The sequence below is a fragment of the Amphiprion ocellaris genome, chromosome 14, assembly GCF_022539595.1.
Source record: "Amphiprion ocellaris isolate individual 3 ecotype Okinawa chromosome 14, ASM2253959v1, whole genome shotgun sequence".
In the NCBI taxonomy this organism is placed as follows: domain Eukaryota; kingdom Metazoa; phylum Chordata; class Actinopteri; family Pomacentridae; genus Amphiprion; species Amphiprion ocellaris.
The window spans coordinates 25,051,287-25,074,288 of NC_072779.1; the positions used below are offsets into that span (position 1 = coordinate 25,051,287).

Here is a 23,002-nt window from a genome sequence, read left to right on the forward strand (position 1 = left end):
CCACATTTCAGAGGGAAAGATTGTGCTTTTAACTTTGCCAAGTTTATCTTAAAAGTGGCAGCTACTAGTTATATTTGCTGATTTATTTATTTTTGTCAGACAAAACAATCAGTTTCTACATAAATCATGATGCACTGTGGCTTGGCAGGCACACAATCCAAGGGTCTGGATATTTTTCTCATAGGAAGTTTTGAGTATAAAACCCTTAATTTCCTGTATTCTTCTAAAATTTTATGCACTATCTGTTCCTTTTGCTGTATCTGCTTATGATATATCTTAAATCAATTCATCAACATTCAGAATACAGTTGACAATCCAAAATATAATATGATGCATGAATGCAATAAGGCCGTCAGGTATTCTGTCTTGCTTTTAAGAATTTGTTCTCTTGTACATAGCTTTTCTTATATTATCCCTATCTTGTCACCACACATGTAGGCATCCTTGACTCTTCTGTTCTCTTTTGTTTAAATGTGCAGCTATTCGTCAGTGATGAATGAATTCATTTTAATTGATTCATAAACCCCTGAAAAGCAAGATTTAATTCCAAGTTCCAAACTTTCTACACATTTAGAACGTGTATGTATGCTGAAGAAAAAGACCTGCCCGTCTGACATGCTTTAATGAGTGTTGAAGCATTAAAAGTAGTCCTCAGCTTTTGTCATGTTGTTGTTTTTGGGGTGTCATACACGTTTTCTAAAGTTTGAAGGGATGTATTCCCTGCATGCCCCCTGAAATCTTTACCTATGCAATGGGGAGAAGAAGAAATCTCCCTCTGGTAAGTCATTTTAGTCTGAAACCTGGTTGTTATTACAAATTTTGTTTTATTATAAAGAGTTTAAAAGAAAAATCTGCCAGTGTGCGAGGAATATGTTAGCATTTTTTCAATGGAAATTAACTTGTGTTGAGGATTTTCCAAAACTATTTCATGATACACTCATTAGAGCTGTTTTTAAAAAGTTCATTTAAATGAAAGATCAAAGATGAATTGCAGCCTTAGTTGCCCCTTCTGTCATTTCACTGATAATACGTTATTTGATATTTTCCATTCCTTTTTCCAATTCAAGTCACAATTACGGGGGATGTTTGTCTCTACTAATGTATTTTGGATTGTTTAAGAATTTATTTTATATATAGGACATGTAAATCACCAAGCTATATAATAGAAGTTTTCTTTCCATTCTGGTGACTGGGTTGTTTTTCAGATCACTGTTTGTTACTCTCATGGAGAGACCTTCATCCATTATAATGATATAAAACAGTCTGTTTGTTCAACACAGAAATGTTCAGCCAACTCAAGATAACATTACCTTAGGTAGTTATCCAAACAGCCATGTGACATTCAGGTGTAATGTCAAACACAAGCGTAGGTTTAAGGGAGGTGGCAGGGGGTATAATATGTAATCCAATTTAAAATATATGTAATAGATCTGATCAGAGTTTTAATCACGTATTTCTAAAATATGTTGTATTTCTGTTTTCAGTCAGCTTCAGTCACAAAATTGAGATGAGCATGATCCTCAAAACACAGATATGTTGGGCATGATTTGAATGAGCGTAGAGTTTTTAACAGAAGCAGAAATACTGTTGAAACACATATTAGTTATTTAAGTCCAGAGACTTCTAAATGAGTGAAAATTAATTTATTGATAAAAAAAAAGGTGCCACAGGCACATTTGAAGAGATTATGCATCCCTAACCAAAAGAGACAAAAGATGTTAGGCGAGTAAATCATGTCTGTATGTGCGTTGCCACAGTGGGAATAATACTAAATAACAGAACATCACTGACAGGAGAAAAATACTTGAAAGCAACACAGACAGCTGAAGAGCCATACTGCATTATATTCCATTCTATTTTAAATTTTGACCTTGTATCTTTATATTGTGTTTTTCTTTACAGAAATATAAAAACGTTTCCACCACAAATTGATGCAGAGAAGCTACACATTGGTGCACAAAAATTCATCAGAATGCAGACTATGAAGTGTTTCATATTTAGATTTCCAATGGGAGGCCAAATGAAATCTCTGCCCAGCCAGCCAAAAACTGGAGCTGATGGCCAAGTGTCAAAACAACAACAATAACAACAACAACAGCAACAACAATAAAAACAAGAAACACTTGGCTGTGTTGTACTGGTGTGGCTATTGGGAATATGGCAACAAATTCTGCTGGACTGAATATTTCTGCAGAATTAATAATATAAAACAGTTACTCAGTTAAAGACTGACAGTTCAAGATAGACAGTTAAAACCAGCTGCTTACAAAACAAGCATAAATAAAAAATAACCAAATAAAAATCACAATGAAAGGAGCCATTTGACATAATGAGTGCTTTATTTAAATTTAATTTACTATTTTAATATTTTTTCAATTTTTTTAAATTAAAAATTGTTTGTTTTTCTGTTTTTTTTTATAAAATCTTTTTAAAATGTACTTGCATTCTGATGACAAAATGTCTGTACTTTTAGTAAATTAGGACATTGAGAGCAGGAATTTTACTTATGGAAGAGTAATTGTATATTTTGTTGCTGTATAATTTTTTTTTTCAGTGAAGAATCTGAATACTTGTTGAATGTGGCATAATAGTGATGTAAACAAAGGAACACCACAGCGCTGTATGTTACGTGACTTGGATATGATTTGTAGTACTACTAAGAATAGATAACATTTAAATGCGGGTAAGTGTTTACTAACAACACTATATTTAAATGTTTTAGTAGTTCTTCGTGTATTTTTACTCAGAAGATGAGCGTCCAGCCTCTAATTGGATAATTAAAGCCAGATGGAGGTGCTTTATAACAGCATACAGTCCCCACAATGCACCGGGCGAGACTCGTTTCCGGTCCTGCGCCGTTTCTGGAGCGGATTGGAACCCGGAGTCAGGATTCGATAAATGAAGGGTCTTTTGCAGAAAAGGTAACATGTTTCCCGACTAATGGAATCGGGTTCTCTACAAAATGGCGGCGCAGTTCGGTAGTGAAGGTGCAGCCGGTGTGTCCGCTCCTCTCCGGGTCTCTCCGAGCCGCCTCCTCGGCTCCCTGTTTGGCGCTGAAAAGCATCGACTCCGGTTTGGTGGTTTGCGTCTCCGGTCCATCCGCCATGCCGACTGTTCTTTGTTACATTTTAGTGAAGAGAGCCGCTCAGATCGGAGTTAAAACCCGGCTGGAGTTTGGGAAGGACTCAAATCCTGGATCCCATCTCTACCCCGGACTGTTAATGTGCTCAGTCCAACTGTAGCTCGTTTACCTAAAAGCAGCTAGTGTAGTCAGAGTGCTGCTGTGGAGCCGGGAGGGCTGATGCATTCAGGTGCAGCTCAAGTGTTTGGTGTGTGTGCAGACGCAGAAGTTCAGCTCCACTCTGACACACTCCTACAAATAGTTCCTTTATATGAATGTACAGTTAAATATACCCCGACTGCTGCTCAGCTCCCTGCTTGTTTGCTGTTAAAGGCCTCATATAAAGTCTTTTCCTGTGTTTGTAGGTTGGCATAATGGCTGGACAGACACCAGATGAGTTCATCTGTGAGTATGAATCCGGCTCTGCCTGCACTGTATTTGTGGCAAAGTGTAAAAGTGGACAATGGTAACAGGTGTGATGTGTGTCTCAGGGTGCGAGGACTGTGGCCAGTACCATGACTCTGAGTGTCCTGAGCTGGGGCCACTGGTGACCGTGCAGGACTCCTTCATCCTCAGCCGAGCTCGGTGAGTGACAGCTCATCCATCCATGATCATAGTAAAGTCTCAACCAAAGTAATACAAAAGTAGTACAGATTCAACCCCCCCGTTATCTGAATGAGTGTTGTGTCATTAAAGTTCCCCTCTGGTCATTGATTTAACCTCTTATCGCTCATCACTGTCTATCAAACATGCATGTAATAAGTGTAATTCTCCATCGTTGCTTCTCCACCTCTCTCTGCACCGACCTCTCCACTACTGACTGCAGCTTGAGCACACCAGCTCACCCACAACTCTGCCCTGTGAAGCTACTCTACTCTACGCAGTGGCAAGTTGTAGTGTTGGAGTAATTTAGCCATACAGGTTCAAAACAGAAACCAATTCTCAAGTAGAATAATGGTACAGAAAGCCTCACTCTGCAAGCTGACCTGATTGGTTCCTTATGTCCACAGGATCTGTCATTTGTACACCTCCTATTTATTGTCTATGCAGCTGTGCAAGACGTTCTGGTAGCATCATGTTGCACTTGACTAGTCTGATTCATGTAGATTACATGTACAAGCTTGTCATTGAATAGAATAGAATATGTCTTTATTGTCACTGTTACAGAAAACAATGAAAATCAGTTTAGCACTCTCCGTATAGCAGCACTGAAAATAAACTGTATGAGGCAATATTGACACACCCTAAAAATATATATATATAACTGAAATATAAGAAATTAGCTGTACATTTCACACAGGTTTCTCCCCGACTTTTGCTATCTACGTGCTTGTTTTCAAAATCCTCTTCACTATGAGAAACAACAGTAATAGTATGTAGGCAGTAACCCACCACACCGAATATTTCAAATTTTGCTAAAGATTTAGATCAAGCAGCGAGGCAGCCATGCTATTTTTAAAATTTTTTTTGGTGGATTATCCATTTTAATGACGGTGCTCATCTCCCTGCATTAAATATTCCATCAAAACAATACCCCTGCCATTTTCAGTGTGCACCATCGCTGCATCCTGTTTTTAGCACCGCTCAAGATGATCATGATTGGCTTGACTATTCTACACAGTGCTAGAGAATGGTCTGGCTATGTGTGACTAAATTTCGAGAGATGGGGTATCATTAAGTTGAGGTCTCAGCTACTTTATGTAAAATAGGCCTTTGGAAACTCCATAAAAACTGTTGTCAACTTAAAATCGAGACAGATTGCACAGCTGTCAGTCGAACAGTCCATGAGTGAAGCCGCATCCAATCAGGTGCAGCCAGTGTTTTCTTGGTTTTGGGAAGGTGGAAAATGTATTGGTTTCCCGTTCCATCCTGTTGCTGTCTAGCTGTACACCCATCTGGCATCTATTGCTGGGAAGTGATGCAACCACTCGCATCACCACACGCCTCAGTGGACATGTACCATTAGGTCTGTTGCATATGAAACCCCAGAAGTCTCAATTTTTGTCTTATGAACTGTCATCAGTACACTGCAGTTTCAAGGTGGAAATGTTCACGCATGACCAAAGATGAAACGTCTTCCAGCATATAAAGTATAAGATGTAAACAAGGTTAAAAACTTTTTTTTTAACTGCCGTGGTTCTTTAGTCGTACAGACCTTGCAGTAAGACTAAGTATGTGCTAGTAATGTGCTAAACTTGTAACTTCAAGCCAATCTACATTTTATTTTAAGTGACTCTTAAAATGTAATTCACATATTTACTTATCACTGAATGAAGGTAAACCATGTGTGAATTGAAAAAAAAAATGAATAAATTACTTAAATTAAATGAAAATGATTATTGTTTTATTGTTATGTCATTGCTCTTGTCCTGAATCAGGTCATCTCTACCAAACAGTCTGGAGATCAGAGAGGTGGCTAATCGGGAGGAGGGAGTGTTTGTCCTGCGCCGGCTGGTCAAGAGGACCCGGTTTGGGCCCTTTGAGGCTAAGAGGGTCTCTCACCTGGAGAAGGAGGGAGCGTTTCCTCTGAAGGTGCAGCCTGATGAATGCTGACCATGTAGAGAGGACATGTTGGATGATGTGCTTCATTCTTTATATAGATGCACGTGATGGTTAACATCTTTTCCTCCTTAATCCACCTTCTTCTACTGAGCAGATCTTCCAGAAGGACGGTGTGGTGTGCTTTGACTCGAGCAGTGAGGAGGACTGCAACTGGATGATGCTGGTACGACCTGCCACTGACCACAAACACCAGAATCTGACGGCTTACCAGCAGGACGATGACGTTTACTTTAACACCTCCCAGGTACCTGCATCCACCTTAAACCTGAGCCTTTCAGGATTGCTGCTGCTGCTGGTCCTGCAGGTCATTCACTGCATTTTTCCTCTTATACACCTGCCTCTGCTGTGTGTTTCCCAGGATGTCCTGCCAGGAACAGAGCTGAGAGTCTGGTATGGAGCTTTCTATGCCAAGAAGATGGAGAAACCTCTGCTGAAGTCTCCGCTTGTACCGCCACTGCCTCCACCAGGTACATTCATTCAGACATTACAGCACAGATGTTGTGGTAGGGTGCCATGGCAACAGCATGAGTTATATATTTAATTTTTTTCTCTTTTAATCAGATGTGACATCTTCATCTGCTAAAACAGAGACCTCAGAGAAAAGTGGAGTCCACATGCCCCCAGTGGCTGAAGACAACAGTGCAGGTAAGATCATTCAAAGCATCCCCCAGTCAGCACATCTAAGAAATGTTTACTTTTCTTTGAGCTAACTTAACCATCATTTCTGGTTTTTTTTTTGAAGCTCTTACTTGCATCAGATGGTAGTTTTTAGCTGCTTTTCTGCACAGTGAGTCCAGCAGAAGCGGAACCCTGACTGTTCACCCCTTAAAAAGATCTCTGAGCTGAACAAAATGCTGTGTCATGGTTGTTCACTCTGATTCCTCTGCTTCCTTTCTGTTGATCACAGGCAGCATGCTGAGTCACCTCAGTGAAGCAAAGACAGTAACGGTGCTTCCCGTCGACCCGCTGCTGCCCCAGGAGGAGAGCCTGGTCGGCCCCGATGAGGAGGAGAGCTGCCCCCCTGCAGCTCAGCCTGGACCCAAGAGAGGCCAGAGCCGAGGGAGGAGAGCTAAGGGGCGCCGGCCCGGAGCTACAGCTGCTGCAAGCAAAAACAAAGGTGAGAGAGAAAAGAAAAGGTTTACCATGGAGCTCTGACGTTTATTGCAAATCTTAAATCTTACCATTGTGTATTGTAGGCTCGAGTTGGATGGTCTGCCTTGTCCGCTTGTAGACTCAATCGTGACATATTATGGCATATGGTTTGCAACTTTCTGATATTGTGAGGCACTTTTAATCTTCAGATAAATGGTTATATAGTTTTATGTCTTTATGTCTGTCTTCACCAGATTAATTTATTCTCTATTCTTAACTCAGTGAGCCTTTTCCTGCCTATATATAGAGACTCTTAGAAGAAGAGGTAGGTTTTAGGGTCTGTCCATGACGCTTGCTGACTCACTATCTTCTACAGACATTCAACAGTCATATTGAATCTCCAGGTATTCATATCACAAAAGCAGAGATATTATTTACTCGGCTCTCTCTTTTTCCTCCAACACCAAAGTGTACCTAAACTAAGTTCATAACTTTATACTAGACAACATGTTTGCTTTTAATGAGCAATTACATAAATAAGAGAGTTCTTACCATTATGAAACCACACATTTCAACTGCAAAGAGAAGTCTAGACTGTAGATGTCCGAGTTTTAAGTGTGAGAAGTTCCATTCTGTCAATCCCCAAGAAAATCTTAGTCATCATTTCTAACCCCTGACTTCCAGTTTGATGGATCTGAGGATGAAAATGAAAAAGATGAAATGACTACAGATGTCATTTTTGTGTATTACCAGTAACAGTTGACTGTTTTATTTGTAGGCACAGCTTCAAAGAAGTTTAAATGTTTCCTTTTCCCAAATGTTTTTAAAAATCCACTCGTTTCCATACTTACTTTGTCACATTATTGTATAATTCAGAAATGATTTGGTATTATTGATGTTAAAACCAGAATGAGCTTTAATCACCTTGATGACTATCTAGGCTCCCATCAGGTCAAAATTATACTTGTTCCAGCATATTAATGCCAACTGTCATGTTATGCTAACATGCTAAAGATGGCGAAGTTGCATTTAGAATCTTTGTTGCATATCATTTTTTTTAAATCCTATAATTTTCTCATGACTGTAGGGTCTCCAGTCTTACCCTCAGTTTGTTAATGTCTTTCTTATCAGTGGTGTCTCAGAAATCAAGTATCGTTTGGACTCTACTGGCATCTACTGTAGATTGGTCTTTGACATTTGATTTGTGATGTGTGCAGATGTGAAGCCCCAGGAGGAGAGCTCAGAGCTGGTGGCCTCACAGGCAGCAGCACCAACAGCAGCGGCAGAGAGCAGCAGCCTGCACAGCACTCCAGACAGCGGGGCTGTCCTAAAGAGACACAAAGCCAGGGAGCACAAGAGGGTTTACCGCTGCTCCCTCTGCAACAAGGTCTTCCAGAACAGCAGCAACCTCAACAGACACATCCGATCTCATGGTGTGTGGGGCTCTGAATAGCTAATTGCAGTTTTTAGAACAGTGTTCAATGTATCATCTCAATCTGAGAAAAACTCGCCCTTCAAATAGAGTTGTACTCAGAATGTGAGTATGTGTAGTATTGACGAATCCCTTCACTTATTCTCTCAGGTGATAAGCTGTTCAAATGTGATGAATGTGACAAGTTGTTCAGTCGCAAGGAGAGTCTGAAGCAGCACATTTCTTACAAGCACAGCAAGAACATGGTAAGTCACTCTAAACTGTTGCCTTAGAGGGTTTAGTCGCTCCACTAGTTGCTGTCATTATGTTTTTATGTGTTCCAACAGCCAGACCAAGAGTACAAATATAAATGCAACACGTGTGAGAAATCCTTTCGCCTGGAAAATGCCTTAAAGTTCCACAACTGCCGGACAGGTAGCCTACCTGCTTTTTTTTGTCTTATTTTGAAAATGTTTCTGATCACATTCCTGCTTCAACCTATCTTGTGCTAATGTTTTTTTTCCCAGACGACAAGACGTTCCAGTGTGACATCTGCTCGCGATTCTTCTCCACGAACAGCAACCTCTCCAAGCACAAGAAGAAGCACGGTGAGAAGCTCTATTCGTGTGAAATCTGCAACAAGATGTTCTACCGCAAAGACGTGATGCAGGAGCACCACAGGAGGCATGGTGTGGGTGAGTCCTGCCAGGTTTTATTAGGAATTATGTTTAGGGATGTTTTTTATTTTCAAATTACGGTTGAAGAAAAATGAACGTTACGTCATCTTGTGCAAAAAATAATTTTGTATTTAGTAGCATCATTTGCATTTTAGGCATATAGCCTTATTTAAATGGTGCAAGTGCAATGATTGAACTGTATGCCTTATTGGTTTTTGTGCAGTGGCACAAAGTGCAAAAGCACAGGATAGAGGGAAAAAGAAATTGTTAAACTTCTCAGCCAACCATATCTCTGGTGTCAGGAAATGGCTGAAATAATTACAGCAACATGTCAAGAGAATAAAAGAAGAGAAACTTCTCCATGGAATCATGTTGTCTGACAAACAAGTGAGCGACATTTTTCCATTAATCTACCATCAATAACTCATAATGATGAGACAAAAACTTATTTTAATCATTTTTTTGCAAATTTATTTTAAGCCAAAAACTAAAATCTTGGTTAAAGACTGAACTTTATTCAGTACCTCGTAGAAGCCTCTTTGGCAGCAGGTACAGTTTCCAGTCTTTTTGGGTAAGTCTCTACTGGCCTTGTGCACCTGGATGTGGCCAGTTCGTTCCATTCTTCCTCATGAACCAGCTCAAGCTTTGTCACATTGGATGGGAAGTGTCTGAACTGCCATCTTCAGGTCTCTCCACAGGTGTTCTATGGGGTTTAAGTTTGGACTCTGAAATGGCAGGTCAGGGACAGTCAGAGATTTGTACTGACGACTCTCCAGGGTTGTCTTTTTACTGTTTGCTTTGTGACATTGTCATGCTGTGAACCATCACCCCAGTGTCAGGTCTCTGACTCTAGAACAAGTTTTCTCCAAGGACTTCTGCATTTGGCAACATTCATAATTCCCTCAGTTCTGGCTAGTCTCCCTGAAACACCGACATAGCATGATGCTGCCACCACCGTGCTTCACCATAGGGATGGCATTAGCAGGTGATGAGCAACATCTGATGTTTAGTAGCCATAACGTAACGATTTAATTGATGGAGACTGGCTGAGATAGTCATAGCATCCTTCCAGCAGGTTCACTCATTTATACAGATGCAGATTTTTGCTACTCTGTGGTGTGCCGAGATCTGTGTGGTCATTTTGTAGCTGCCTGATTAATTTAGCGACACCTTTAGCTGCATATCACTATATTTAATCTGTTGGCCAGTTACACTTTTCCTGAACTAAACCCATTGTGCATGTGGGCAGGACCAAAGCACATGAAGAGAGAAGAACTGGAGGCCAATGGAGAAGAAGGGACCAAGTACAGGAAGGAGCCTTCACCCTGTCCCATCTGCGGCAAGGTATGCACTCTGCAGAGCAGCTAAGAATAATAGCACTTATGGCAGCAGGTCAAATACCTGTTCATAAATCCAGGAAGTAGTTGATCAGTGAACTATGTATTGCACAATGTGTGTTTGTGTACACAGGTGTTCTCCTGCAGGAGTAACATGAACAAGCATCTGTTGACCCACGGTGATAAGAAGTACACCTGTGAGATCTGCGGCCGCAAGTTCTTCCGTGTGGATGTCCTCCGAGATCACATTCATGTGCACTTCAAGGTGAAACTGAAACCTCAGCAATATGAGTACTTTTTTTATTTATTTATTTATTTATTTATTTATATATATATATATTTTTTTCTTTTCTATTTTTACATTACTCTGCACATCAACTCTATTTCACCATATTGAATTTATCTTGAAACAACTTGCTGACAACTTTCTTATCTATATGCCATTTTTGGATCATATTGCATTTGTTTTATTGGTTTAGTATATGTTACTTTTCCCTCTAACTACTTTTCATGCATGTCTCCTCTGCTGTAAACACAGAGCTGAGATTATGTCACTCAGACTGGAAGATAAAACTAAAATGCCCAACAAGCGTCACCATAGTTATCAGCTAGCACCTTCACGTCTCCGCACACATTTCATTAAAATAGCTTCAGACACCCTCTGGGGGCTTAGCACTCATCGGCGTTATTAAATGTCAAAGAACCGTATTTGTTCCAGGACATAGCCTTAATGGATGAGCAGAAAAGAGAGGGCTTCATCAAGAAGATCGGCATCTCAGCGGGCGACAGCGATGAAACTGACGATGACGAAGAGGAAGATGATCCTGAGCACCACAAATACAACTGCAAGAAATGTCAGGTAAGCCTGGGCCTTAACCTTGAGCAGAGTGTTACTGTGCAAATTCACAGATATGTTGAAGACTATTCAGTCATCAGAACTATGGAGGACAGATATAGAAGGCCTTTTGATGTGTTTAAGAAGGAGGTGGACGAATATAATCATCTTGCTGTGTCACTGACAGTCTCACTCAAATAACTCAACCTGCCTACGTCTGTGTCTCTAGCTGTCGTTTGCGAAAGGCAAAGAGTACCTAAAGCACATCATGGAGCAGCACAAAGAGAGAGGCTATGGCTGCGGGATCTGTAACCGACGCTTTGCCCTCAAGGCCACTTACAACGCTCACCTGGTCATCCACAGAGAGCAGCTGCCTGACCCTGCAGTGCAGAAGTAAGACTGCAGGAAGCAAAAAACACACATTACACTTCATGTTTTCAACCATTTAATCAAGGTGAAGATTCTTGATAAGGATGGGGACGGAAATGTCAGCTGAGGTCTGTTTTGTACTGATGCTCGAGCTTTGCTGTGAAATAGAAAAGCTCCTTAATAAATTTCATGTCTCCTGCTCTGTCCAAAGGTACATCCATCCATGTGAAATCTGCGGCCGAATCTTCAATAGTATTGGTAACCTAGAAAGGCACAAGATCATCCACACAGGTGAGCAACAACCTGAGATCTGTGCAAAATGTTTGTCTCTTGTCTCATCATGTGTGTGACTAGGAAACATCAAATTTCCAGAGGCAGACATTCAGAGACAGAAACCCAACTTTAAAAAACACAATTTGATCAAATGTTTGTTGTAAAATTATGCTATAAAGCCTAGAAATAGCTTACAAAGTCAATGTAACCCACTTAGCTTTGTCTTAAAACTTCATACACTGAAAGCAAATTCAAATATAGAGCAGCTCTTGAAGCATATAAGTAAAAGCACTTGTTGTGACTCATACGATATTCATGACAATATTAGCGCAAGTAGCTTTTTACTGTTGTAGCAGGTCAAGGTGAGCTTGACTGCTTTATGTTCAGGTAGGTTGTGTGTCCAGGTACACTTGTAAAGACCACGTATATCACGACAGTCTTGAGTTTCCAGTCTCTCTTGTATCTATTAATTTTCTATGATGGGATCATTGAAACACAAAATTGGTCACAAAATCAGATCATGTGTTTTGGTTCTTTCGTATATTATTGCAGGTCTTGGAACAAAATCTGCTGGCTCAAAAACATACATAACATACAAATGCTGTAGTATTTGATTAAATGTCCATTTTCAACCGCAGTTGATTTTATTGCCATCCTCAAGCTTCTGGTTATATCTTTGACAGAATTGGTTCAACTAAATTTGTTGGCTTTCTATCACAGACTTGTTTCTTCAGCACAGTCCTTGGGTTCTTGATGGGGTTTAAGTTAGGAACATCCATCCATCCATCCATCCATTATCTATACACCGCTTAATCCTCATTAGGGTTGTGGGGGGCTGGACTTTATCCCAGCTGACTTGGGGCGAAGGCAGTGGACACCCTGGACAGGTCACCAGACTGTCGTAGGGCTACATATACAGACAAACAATCACACTCGCATTCACACCTACAGGCAATTTAGAATAATCAATTAACCTCAGCATATTTTTGGACTGTGGGAGGAAGCCGTAGAGTTAGGAATATTTTTAGCTCAATTTCTGAAAGCGTTCATGTCCATGTGATCAGCAGCACTTGAGTTCAGCGTTAAGGTGTCGCTTCTGGAGGATTGCTTTTTCTGACATCTGTTTCAGTGATTCTATCATAGGAAAGTAAGAGTTATAGTAGACATTGAAAATTAACAACTTCAGTTAAAGCACAATATTCAGAGTCAGATGTCATGAAAAGGTAGCAGTAGCAGCAAAGCAAACATATTTTTCTATAATGTTAACTGAGTGTCTTGTGTTCACATGTATTTGCACGTTAATCCAGGGGTGAAGAGTCATGGCTGTGATAAGTGCGGCAAATCATTCGCAAGGAAGGACATGCTGAAGGAGCACCTCAGGGTTCACGACGACAACCGAGACTACCTGTGTGCAGAGTGTGGGAAAGGTCAGGTCCTCACCTCTGCATCACACACCTCATTGTTTTTCTGTGACTGTGTAAACAGCACAATGGACATTGTGGGTTTACATCACTGTTATGCTGTGCCAACATTTTCTTGCGCAGGTATGAAAACCAAACACGCTCTCAGGCACCATATGAAGCTTCACAAGGGCATCAAAGAGTACGAGTGTAAAGAATGTAACCGCAAGTTTGCCCAAAAAGTCAACATGCTGAAACACTACAAGAGACATACAGGTGAGTCAGAATGTGTGTATCACAGCCCCATGAAAGGCTTACTGATATGTAAGTCAATGTCGGGACTATTGATTTGTTGGACTTGCAAGCATTTTCACTCTGAGACTGACAGGAAGCGTGATGTGACTGTTTGTCCGGCTGTGTATTTATTTGGTGTCGCTATGCCTGCAGGTATAAAAGACTTCATGTGCGAGTTGTGTGGAAAGACGTTCAGTGAAAGGACGACTCTAGAGACGCACAAGCTCATCCACACAGGCGAGTGTCTCATGTGGAGGCGTCACAGAACCACACTGCTGTACACTCCTCACTTGTCTGTACTGACTATTACAGGCTAAACATGGAAGTCTATAATTTGGCTGTTTTTTCCTGGTATGTTCAAAGTGGGAAAATGGAGTAGAAAGTGATTCTGTGCCTTGATTTATATGGCCAAGAGTAAATTAACAAACCAAACCACCACTGAAGAATTAAAGACATCCACACTGTAAAATGGATGGGTTGGCTGGGAACAGACAAAAATTTCATCAAATGTATGTCATGTCGCACAAGTCACAAATATACCCAAATACATCAGTAGTTAATGCTATTTGGTGAATATTTAAATTGAATTGCTACTGTTAAGGGGTCTGTGTGGAACCTTTCCAAACAACTTGATATTGCACTAAAGCATTTAGACCAAAAGAAACCATGAGCCCACAAAAGAGCTGGAGTTGGCCATTCTGGTAGCGTTATCCTGCACTCGCCTCTCCCTCTCTCTGCTTGTATCTGCTCCACTTTGTGTTGATCTTCTTCCATGATCCATCCGACCGGAGCAGACCGGTGCGTTGAAACAGACACACAACGACTCATTCCCAACAGACTCGAGCATAGAAGGAGAAGCATTAAATAGTTAGCCTTTCCAGTGTGGTATGGGAGGTCATTCTCTGTCTGTTTATGAGCACAGGGAGGGCCGATGGTTTCAAATCTGTGTGCTGAGCTAAATGCTTTGGATTGTGAGTGCAAGGTGTGTTGCCAGCCATTAATTTACACGGGGACCAACTCGAATGCCAGATTTTGAGCCTTTTGTCAATGCTGTTTGCTGTTTGAAGCTAGGACCATCTGAATAAGAAGTGCAGCGTGTTGCCTTGACACTCTTCATTACCTCAGATCAAAGCACAGTAGAACAGCAGCTTTCTGGAAAAAATGACCTTATACATGCATAAGCTAACATTAGCTGCATTGTGCTAATTACATAGATGAGTTAAACTTACAGAAATATTCAATGATGGCAATCACAAATACAGCAGAATTGCATTTTCAGATAAAATAGTGCTTTTCTACATTAACGATGCTCAAAGTTTCCCATTCATCCATTCACACACCAGCCTGCTGAGGGACCTGGGATCAAACCACCAACCTTGCAATTAGTGGACAACCTACTCTTCCATCTGAGCCACATCCACCCAGATGTGCGATAACATTCACTGACTTAATTTATCTAGAGGGAGGCTGACGTTTTTTGACTAGGATCAACTGGAGCCAGGGATTTTTTTCAGAGCAGTGTCTAGTGACAGTACAAGCTGTTGTACTGTAAGGTATTTGCCTTGAATTATTGTAGCTGTCACTGCATACAGACAGTGGTAGCAAATATCTCATCTAATCTTCTTGTCTTCTATTAAGGGAAAAGTACAAAGCTTTATATTTTGTCCATCCATCCATTATCTATACACTACTTAATTCACTGCAAAAACTCAAAATCTTACCAAGTCTATTTGTCTTATTTTTAATCAAAATGTCTCATCCCACTCGATTTAAGATTCACTTAACAAGTGACATTTCAGCAAGACGGAGGGACTTGTTTTAAGACAATGCATCTTAAATATTTTAAGTCAAACAATCTTGAAATTATCTTGTTTTGAGTTTTATTTTACAAGAAAACTCAAAATAAATTTAATCCATCTCAAATTAGGAGGTTACATGAAAGCAAAAATCCATTTTTGAGTGAAAAACTGCTATTTTTTTTAAAGCATGTATGGCTTATTTTAAGACACCTAAGCTTGACACCTAAAATATAGCTTAAAATAAGTTTTCCCAGCTAATTTTAAGATCTCAATATTCTAAATATCATATCTTATTTCAAGAAATCTTACAAGCCATTTTTCACTTGTTCTATTGGCAGATTTTTTCACTTATTTCAAGGTAAAAGTTTCTTGAAATAAGCTTTTGTTTTCTTGTTTTGAGAGGGGCATTTTTTTCCAGTGAATTCTCATTAGGGTCGTAGGGGGTGTCTCCCAGCTGACTTAGGGTGAAGACAGGTCACCAGTCTGTCTAAGGGCCACATATACAGGCAACCTGTCACACTCGCATTCACACCTACGGACAGTCTAGAGTTACCAATTAATCTCAGCATGTTTTTGGACTGTGGGAGGAAGCCAGAGAACCTTGTGAAAACCCAAACATGCACAGGGAGAACATGCAAACTCCATACAGAAAGATCCTGGGAAGGCCCGGACGTGAACCGGGGATTTTCTAGCTCCAAGGCGAAAGTGCTAACCACCAAGCCACTGTGCAGCCCCTTTATAGTTTGTGCGTCATTTAATTTAATTTTTAGTTATATGTTTGACACGTGCATGCTGGAATGACCCAGTCTCCCTCCCTCTCGCTGCAGTGGGTAAGACATGGACGTGTGCGACATGCGATAAAAAGTATCTGACAGAGTACATGCTGCAGAAGCACGTCCACCTGACCCATGAAAAGGTGGAGGCCCAGTCATGTCACCTCTGTGGGACCAAGGTGTCCACCCGCGCTTCCATGAATCGACACCTGCGACGCAAACACCCTGAGGTGAGTCTGGAAATGCTCCACATGATAGCACACAGACCAACAGTTGTTATTGGCTCCAGAAGGCAGACTTACTGAATGTTGTCCTTCTCCTTATTACCTTCAGGTGGTGTCTGTGAGAATCGATGACTTTGATGATCTTCAGGAAAATTCCACAATCAATGATTCATCTATTAGCATTGTGCAGGTTGGACTAAAGTTCTCTATTTCTTTGGTGATGCAGAACGCACAACAATGAAACACAATGGTTAAAGAAGCTCAGAGGATCCAGCTGCAAAATAACAGCTTCCTGGTTTAAAAGACAACAGACCTGATCATGTCACTGATCGCGCAGTCTGTTTGTGCTTAAGATGCCAAATAGCTTTTCAGTTTAGTTACATATTTAATTAGTCCATCTGAGGCTAAAATAATCTTGTTTGAGGTCACGACTGTGGATCAGTTCCATCAACTCTTTGTGATGCTGTTACTGGTACAAAAATGCAAAGTTGCTGTTTATTGACAGTGTGACCAGTGAATCATCAGAACAATAGTACGACTCCCCTTGGTCTTGGTATCGCATGTATCCTGTATAACAGGTTTGCAGTATGACCAAATGAAAGAAGTGTAGATTTAAAGTTGACCCTGTCACTGTCTGTATGTTATGTTGACATGTTTCACCTCCTCCCTCAGCCCACTCTGACCCTGGATAAAGATGGCATGTCTCACGAGAGGCCCAGCCGATCTTCCCGACACTCCAAGAAGAAGCAAAGAGTTCCAGCTGAGCCGGAACTCTCCGAGTCTGACGAATATGTAGAGTTCACTGAGCCAAGACATGAACAAATGGCAGAATTCAACACTGTCATCGTCGGCGATGAGACCGAGACAAGCTCTGCTGTGCAGAGCATCCAGCAGGTACATATGCAGAATTTTACTGAAGATGGAGCTTTATTGTTACAATAAAATGTTCAATCTGTTTTTTTCCCCAAAGACCTCAAAAAAGGGAAGCGTGACAAAAGCAGGCGCCCTGTTTTAAAGAGGGAATATGGGCTGAAGTTTTTCTTGGAGACAGCCGCTGACTGCACATTGCTGAGGAAAAGCAGAATAAAGAGAAATCCATAATGATGATATGCATTTGTAGTAAAGTAATGCCATCACCTCTCTGGCTCTGTGTTTCTAGGATTCACTTTTCTTTTTGTTAAAATAAACTGATCACTGTTGGATATTGTTATCAATTATCCAACTGTAATAAAATGTCCTTCTACATGGGTAATGACAAAATATAACCCATGATTCAAATATGCCAACTAATGTGACCACACTGTACTACACAACTCATACTTCACATTACAAGGCATGACTTCATTAGGGATCTCAGGCAATAAACTAAGATAAAACAATAGAAGATGATAACGAACTATGTCTTAGCTTTACACCTGCTGACCAAAGCAATAATAAGATTAAAAATTGCAGAGCTACAGAAAAAAGTGAACAAATCATAGCAAAATAATCAAAATGGTAATAATTCAGTAATTTTCTGTCAGTAGTATAAGAAATGTGTTATTATCCATATTTGGCAGATACACCCATTAGACCCTTTATTACTCTATTTAGATGATGTTATTGTTTGACCAGTTTGATTTTTAAAAATGAATAAAAAGCTAGTTATAATGTGTACCTTTGGTTTCAGATTTACACGTCTGAAAAGAAAAAGTATGTTTAAGAAATTTTAACCATGTTACCATGACAGAAGCTGGGAATAAATAGTCACACATCAGTCTTTCTTTCTGTTAGTAGATGAGCTTCTGTTACTGACTTAACTGCTGCTGTTTCAGGTGGTGGTCCTGGCCGACCCCAGCGGTCCATCCTCCTCCTCGCCCAACAGCTCAGTGGGGCTGACCAACATCACCGTCACACCCATCACTAGCCACGCCCCTGCCCAGTTCACCAGCCTGCAGCCTGTAGCTGTGGGCCACCTGACGGCCAGCGATCGGCCCCTCACGCTGGACAACTCCATCCTCACCGTCACCTTCGACACCGTCAGCGGCTCCGCCATGCTCCACAACCGACCGGCCGAACTCATCCCAGAGACGATGGGTCCTGGTGGAGGCGCGGCGCCCCAGTCAGTCGCCCACTTCATCAACCTCACCACTCTGGTCAACCCCATGGGCCACCAGCTGGAGGCCCCAGCTCTGGCCTGGAGGCCCGTATCAGTAGCTGAGGGCGGCCAGGTCACTCCAGTGGTGGAGGGCACTCAGGGGGACAGTCAGGAGGCCCAGAGCCAAGGCCCAGAGCCAGGCCGGTCCAACCAGAGCCAGCCGCCCACCCCACAGCAGCAGAGCGGCTCCACACAGCAGATGTTCACCTACTGAACACATACTGGGGGTGCAGGTCACCTCACACTCACAGACATTGTTACATAGTAGAGTAGATTTTTCTGTGCAAAGCTTTGATCACTGTCACCCAGATGCCTCTACAGCCCCATGGAAGTGAATGAAATTGTAATATTTTCTTTTTTATATATTGAGAAAAAGTGTGTGATGATAGTGAATCTACTAATTACAAAACAGAAGAAATGGTGCATTCAGCCACAGTCACTCACACTCCACTGACATTTGAAACCAAAGCAACATGTTGAATATTCAAATGCCTTATCCTTAGCCTTTAAAAACATGCATGTTTTCAAGATAAATCTGCTGCTCAGAAAATGAAGTATGAAAATGTACCACCCTGAAAAAGATGAACTTTGTGACAAGCTGGTGAGGAGACTTCCACCAGGTTATGTCATGTGCTGGTTGGTGTATGTCTAAAAGCGTCTCACTGATGAAATGTTATTTTTAGAATGCTGTATACTGTAATTATTGTTGATCTGTCGGGGGAAAAATACTGGAAACTTTTTTGTACTGTTATTTTTAAACAAAATGTCTCTTTAAAATGACTTGCGTCTTCTTTGTGTGGTCTGCAACTGCAAACGTTTTTCGAAATCCCAATCCAAATACCAACTGAATCGTGATCTCAACCTGTTTCTGTTTATAGCTATGTCCCCAGCTGCTCTAGATCTCCTCAGGTCTCTGACCAATGAGCATGTTTGTCCTTCAGTCAGTCAGAAGCTCTTCACTTTTCTGCCAACAGCACGCCATAAATATAAGGTACATTCAGTCAAAGAATATGTGTAGGAGTGTGTACCAGTCCTCACTGAGTTATCCATCACATACTGTTAGATTCTGCAGAGTCAACAATTAGTCGACCATTTATGAAGCAGAATCAATTTGGATGATCAGTTAAATTTGCACTGCAGTTCATTGAATTTGTCTTTATTTATGAATAAGACACATCTTCTGTAGATCCAAGATCTGAACAGATTACAGAAGCCAAACATAAATCAAAACCTTTTTCACAGTTCACATATGTGCATACATTTTCTCAAGTACACTTGTAGCAATAAAGGAAGAAAAACTGGAAAAGACAGAGGAAAAAAACTTCATCAAATGAATCTGAGTACATACACTTAAAAAGAGCTGATTCTTTGACCTGTAATTAATTCAGTAATCCATTTTTAAGACAAAAACCCCAAATTTCTGTTATACCCATTATGCAGTTTCATTCCTTTCAAGATAAAAAAAACCCCTCAAAAACTAAATTATTATTCATATACATTAAAAGTTTAACAGACATTAACCCAAACTGCTTTTCAGTAGCTGTTCAGTGCTGCACAGTGGCTTGGTGGTTAACACTTTCGCCTCGCAGCTAGAAGATCCGCCTTCCTGGGATCTTTCTGCATGGAGTTTGCATGTTTGGTGAAATCATATCATAAGAAATCAACAGTAAAACTCACTGTTATGCTTAATAGTGAAAGTAAGAGCATTTCCACATGTGCAATGCAACAGGAACTCAAGGGATTGGGACTAAACAGCTGTGTAGCTCTAAGAAAACCGCTGATCAGTGAGGCTAAATAGGAGAAAAAAAGGCTTCAGTTTGCTACGGAGCATGAAGATTGGACTCTGGAGGACTGAAAGAAGGTCATGTGATCTGATGAGTCCAGATTTACTCTGTTCCAATGTGATGGGCACATCAGGGTCAGAAAAGAGGCAGATGAAGTGATGCACTCATCATGGCTAGTGCCTACAAGCCTGTGGGGGTTAGGGTTATAATCTGGAGTTGGTCAGGTTCAGCAATACTATGTGCCTAAAGAATGAGGTTGTCTTACTGCCTGAATATACTGATCGACCAGGTCTTTCCATCAATGAGAGATTTTCTTCCCTGATGGCATGGGCATATTCCAAGATGAAAATACCAGGATTCATAGGGCTCACATTGTGAATGAGTGGTTCAGGGAGCATGAGACATTTTTCACACATGGATTGGCCTCCGCAGAGTCCAGACCTCAACCCCATTTAGAATCTTTGGGATGTGCTGGAGAAGACTTTGCACAGCGGTCGACTCTCCCATCACCAGTATAAGATCTTGGTGAAAAATTAATGCAACTCTGGACAGAAATAAATGCTGTGACATTGCAGAAGCTTATGGAAACGATGCCATGACAAATATATGCTGTTCTCAATGCTAAATGTGGTCCAACAAAATATTAAAGTGTGCAAAATTAGTTTTGACTAAATAGTCAGACTCTGCAGTGGTGTCAGAGGGGACACTTTGGATCAGACTAAATCCAGGGTCTGCACTAATTCCTGCTGCACGTGTCCTGACCCTGAAGTGACCCTGAGGGTGGAGCAGTCAGGCATAGATGGTGGGCAAGTCGGCACCGGTAATGATTTCTGCAGGCTTGACTGCCCATTGTGGTGTGTTCCTGCGTTGTTTGCTGGCTGACAGTGATGGATGTGCAGAGAACAGACTCAGTGACTGCAGTGTTTAAACTGGATCAGCAGCTCTTGAGGCAGGTTCAACTTTCACACAGTTGCTGCTGCTGAGTATAGTGAGTATGGTTAGCGGGTCTGTGCTTTATTGTAATTTCACTTACTATGATGTAAATATCTAAGTGCTAAAATAAAGGCAACTGAGCTCATCTGATAAGGTGAAATGTACTCAAGAAATTCAGACTTTCTCGTTGCCCTCATTTAGCAATTAAATATACAATGACCTGGATGACTGAGAATCTTCAGACATTTTCTATTTTCATCTAAAACCAGTCTAAGATGTTTTTTGGAAAATAAAGTTGAAGAAATACAGCATTTGCATAAAACGCCATTATATAACAGTAAGATTTTATCTTTAACTGGGATGGCAGTCATCACCTTATCCTCTAATTCAATAGATCAGCAACTCCAATGTTCTATGAAAAAAAAGGCTGTTTTTGACAAAGGAGTTTAGTGGATTTAAAAAGTGATGTCATTGCTTCAGTCCCCTGTTGGAAGGCCTGTATGACAGCAAGATGAAGTAGTGAAGATATTGTAAATATAGTGCACACTTCGACAATATTGATTATTTTAGATTAACTTTTGTTTTTGGTGACTAAAGTACATTTTGCTGGTTCCCACATCCACGGCAGAAAATTGCTCAGTTTCTATGCAGGTATTCTAAACTGTGTATGTGCTGACCACCATCTAATATAGGCACTACACTCACTATGGATAAGTACCTCATACAACCCCACATCAAAAAATCCTAACTAACCCAAAGGCCGATACAAGTTCTTTATATCTCTATAAACACTTCTCTTTTTGCATTAACTGTCTCTCTTTTAGAGTCTGTTTGTTGGTTTTCCTTTTTGGGGGTTGCTTTGTATTATAGAAAGTTGTTGCTAATACTGGTATAACTTTTCCAGCAGGATTTTCCAACACTGAATCAGGCTTTCCATCATCTGAATTGACATGTATGTACATCTGAGTTTGTAGAATAGGAACTCTATCCGACAGTTATTGGAATTACTGACTCTGCCTTTAACTACATGAGTTAAATGCAGTTTAAAACATGCCTTGTATGTATTGGTTTGATGTTGATTAGAAACACTGGCACAGGTCTGAACAGGTTTTTTCCACAAATTTTAACAAGGGTGACCTGAGTTTAAGCGAGTTTCTCCTCCTTTGTTATCCACCAACAATACAAAATTTAACATGTGTGAACCCCAGACTGATGAGAACAATACAAATGCTAAACAACATTTGTAAAGTGAGACCACAATCAGCGTTGAGGTATCAGTCCCCTTCTGTTACAGTACTGTGAGATACAGGCTAGAGGTTGTGCAGACATGCATGTGTGGTCTAAATTGTTGGTACCCTTCCATTAAAAAAAGAAAAACCCACAATGGTCACTGAAATAACCTGAAACTGACGAAAATAATAATGACTAAAAATTTCCTGAAAATTAATAAATGAAAATCAGACATTGGTTTTAAATTGTGGTTCAACAGAATCAATAATAATAATAAAAAAAAGCAACTAATGAAACTGGCCTGGACTAAAATGATGGTACCCCAAGAAATGATTGACAATAATCTAACCAAAGTTACATGTTAAACTAAGGTGTGTCCTCCAATTAGCATTACAGGTGTCTTCAAACTTGTAGTCAGTGAGTCTGCCTATTTAAAGGGTGAGAAGTATTCACTGAGCTGTTTGGTATCAGGGTGTGTACCACATTGAACATGGACCACACGAAGTAGAGATGTAACGCTGGTGAACGAGTCAGTCGTTTGAACGGCTCTTTTAAGTGAACGATGAGAACCAGTTCACAGTTTCTTGCCGTGCATGTGTGCAAATTGCAGACACTTTCTGCTTGTGTCACCTGTGTGCCCCATGAGTCTGAGTTCTCCACGCTGCCTTCACGTGAACGATGAATGATATCTCTGAATTTGAGTTTCAGCTCCATTCACGTAAACGCAGCTATATATGCAGTTAACTTAGAG

At 40.7% G+C, this 23,002-nt stretch overlaps 1 protein-coding gene across 2 annotated transcripts; it reads left to right on the forward strand.

Moving 5' to 3' along the window:
• Positions 1 to 2,807: 2,807 nt before the first annotated feature.
• prdm15 (PR domain containing 15) lies at positions 2,808 to 19,084 on the forward strand. 2 transcript variants are annotated; one of them, XM_023280154.3, is made up of 24 exons: positions 2,808 to 2,921; positions 3,487 to 3,526; positions 3,613 to 3,706; positions 5,500 to 5,653; positions 5,778 to 5,927; positions 6,042 to 6,150; positions 6,245 to 6,328; positions 6,591 to 6,800; positions 7,993 to 8,208; positions 8,358 to 8,452; positions 8,534 to 8,621; positions 8,714 to 8,881; positions 10,113 to 10,207; positions 10,334 to 10,465; positions 10,919 to 11,059; positions 11,265 to 11,428; positions 11,616 to 11,695; positions 12,985 to 13,104; positions 13,222 to 13,353; positions 13,525 to 13,608; positions 15,998 to 16,173; positions 16,277 to 16,357; positions 16,840 to 17,061; positions 17,982 to 19,084. In XM_023280154.3, the coding sequence occupies exons 1-24, from the start codon at positions 2,823 to 2,825 to the stop codon at positions 18,516 to 18,518; spliced, it is 3,471 nt and encodes a 1,156-aa protein (XP_023135922.2). In that variant the 5' UTR covers positions 2,808 to 2,822; the 3' UTR covers positions 18,519 to 19,084. The 2 variants fall into 2 exon arrangements, with proteins under 2 accessions (XP_023135922.2, XP_023135924.2); XM_023280156.3 differs by lacking the exon at positions 17,982 to 19,084 and adding an exon at positions 17,138 to 17,935.
• The last annotated feature ends 3,918 nt before the right edge of the window (positions 19,085 to 23,002 follow it).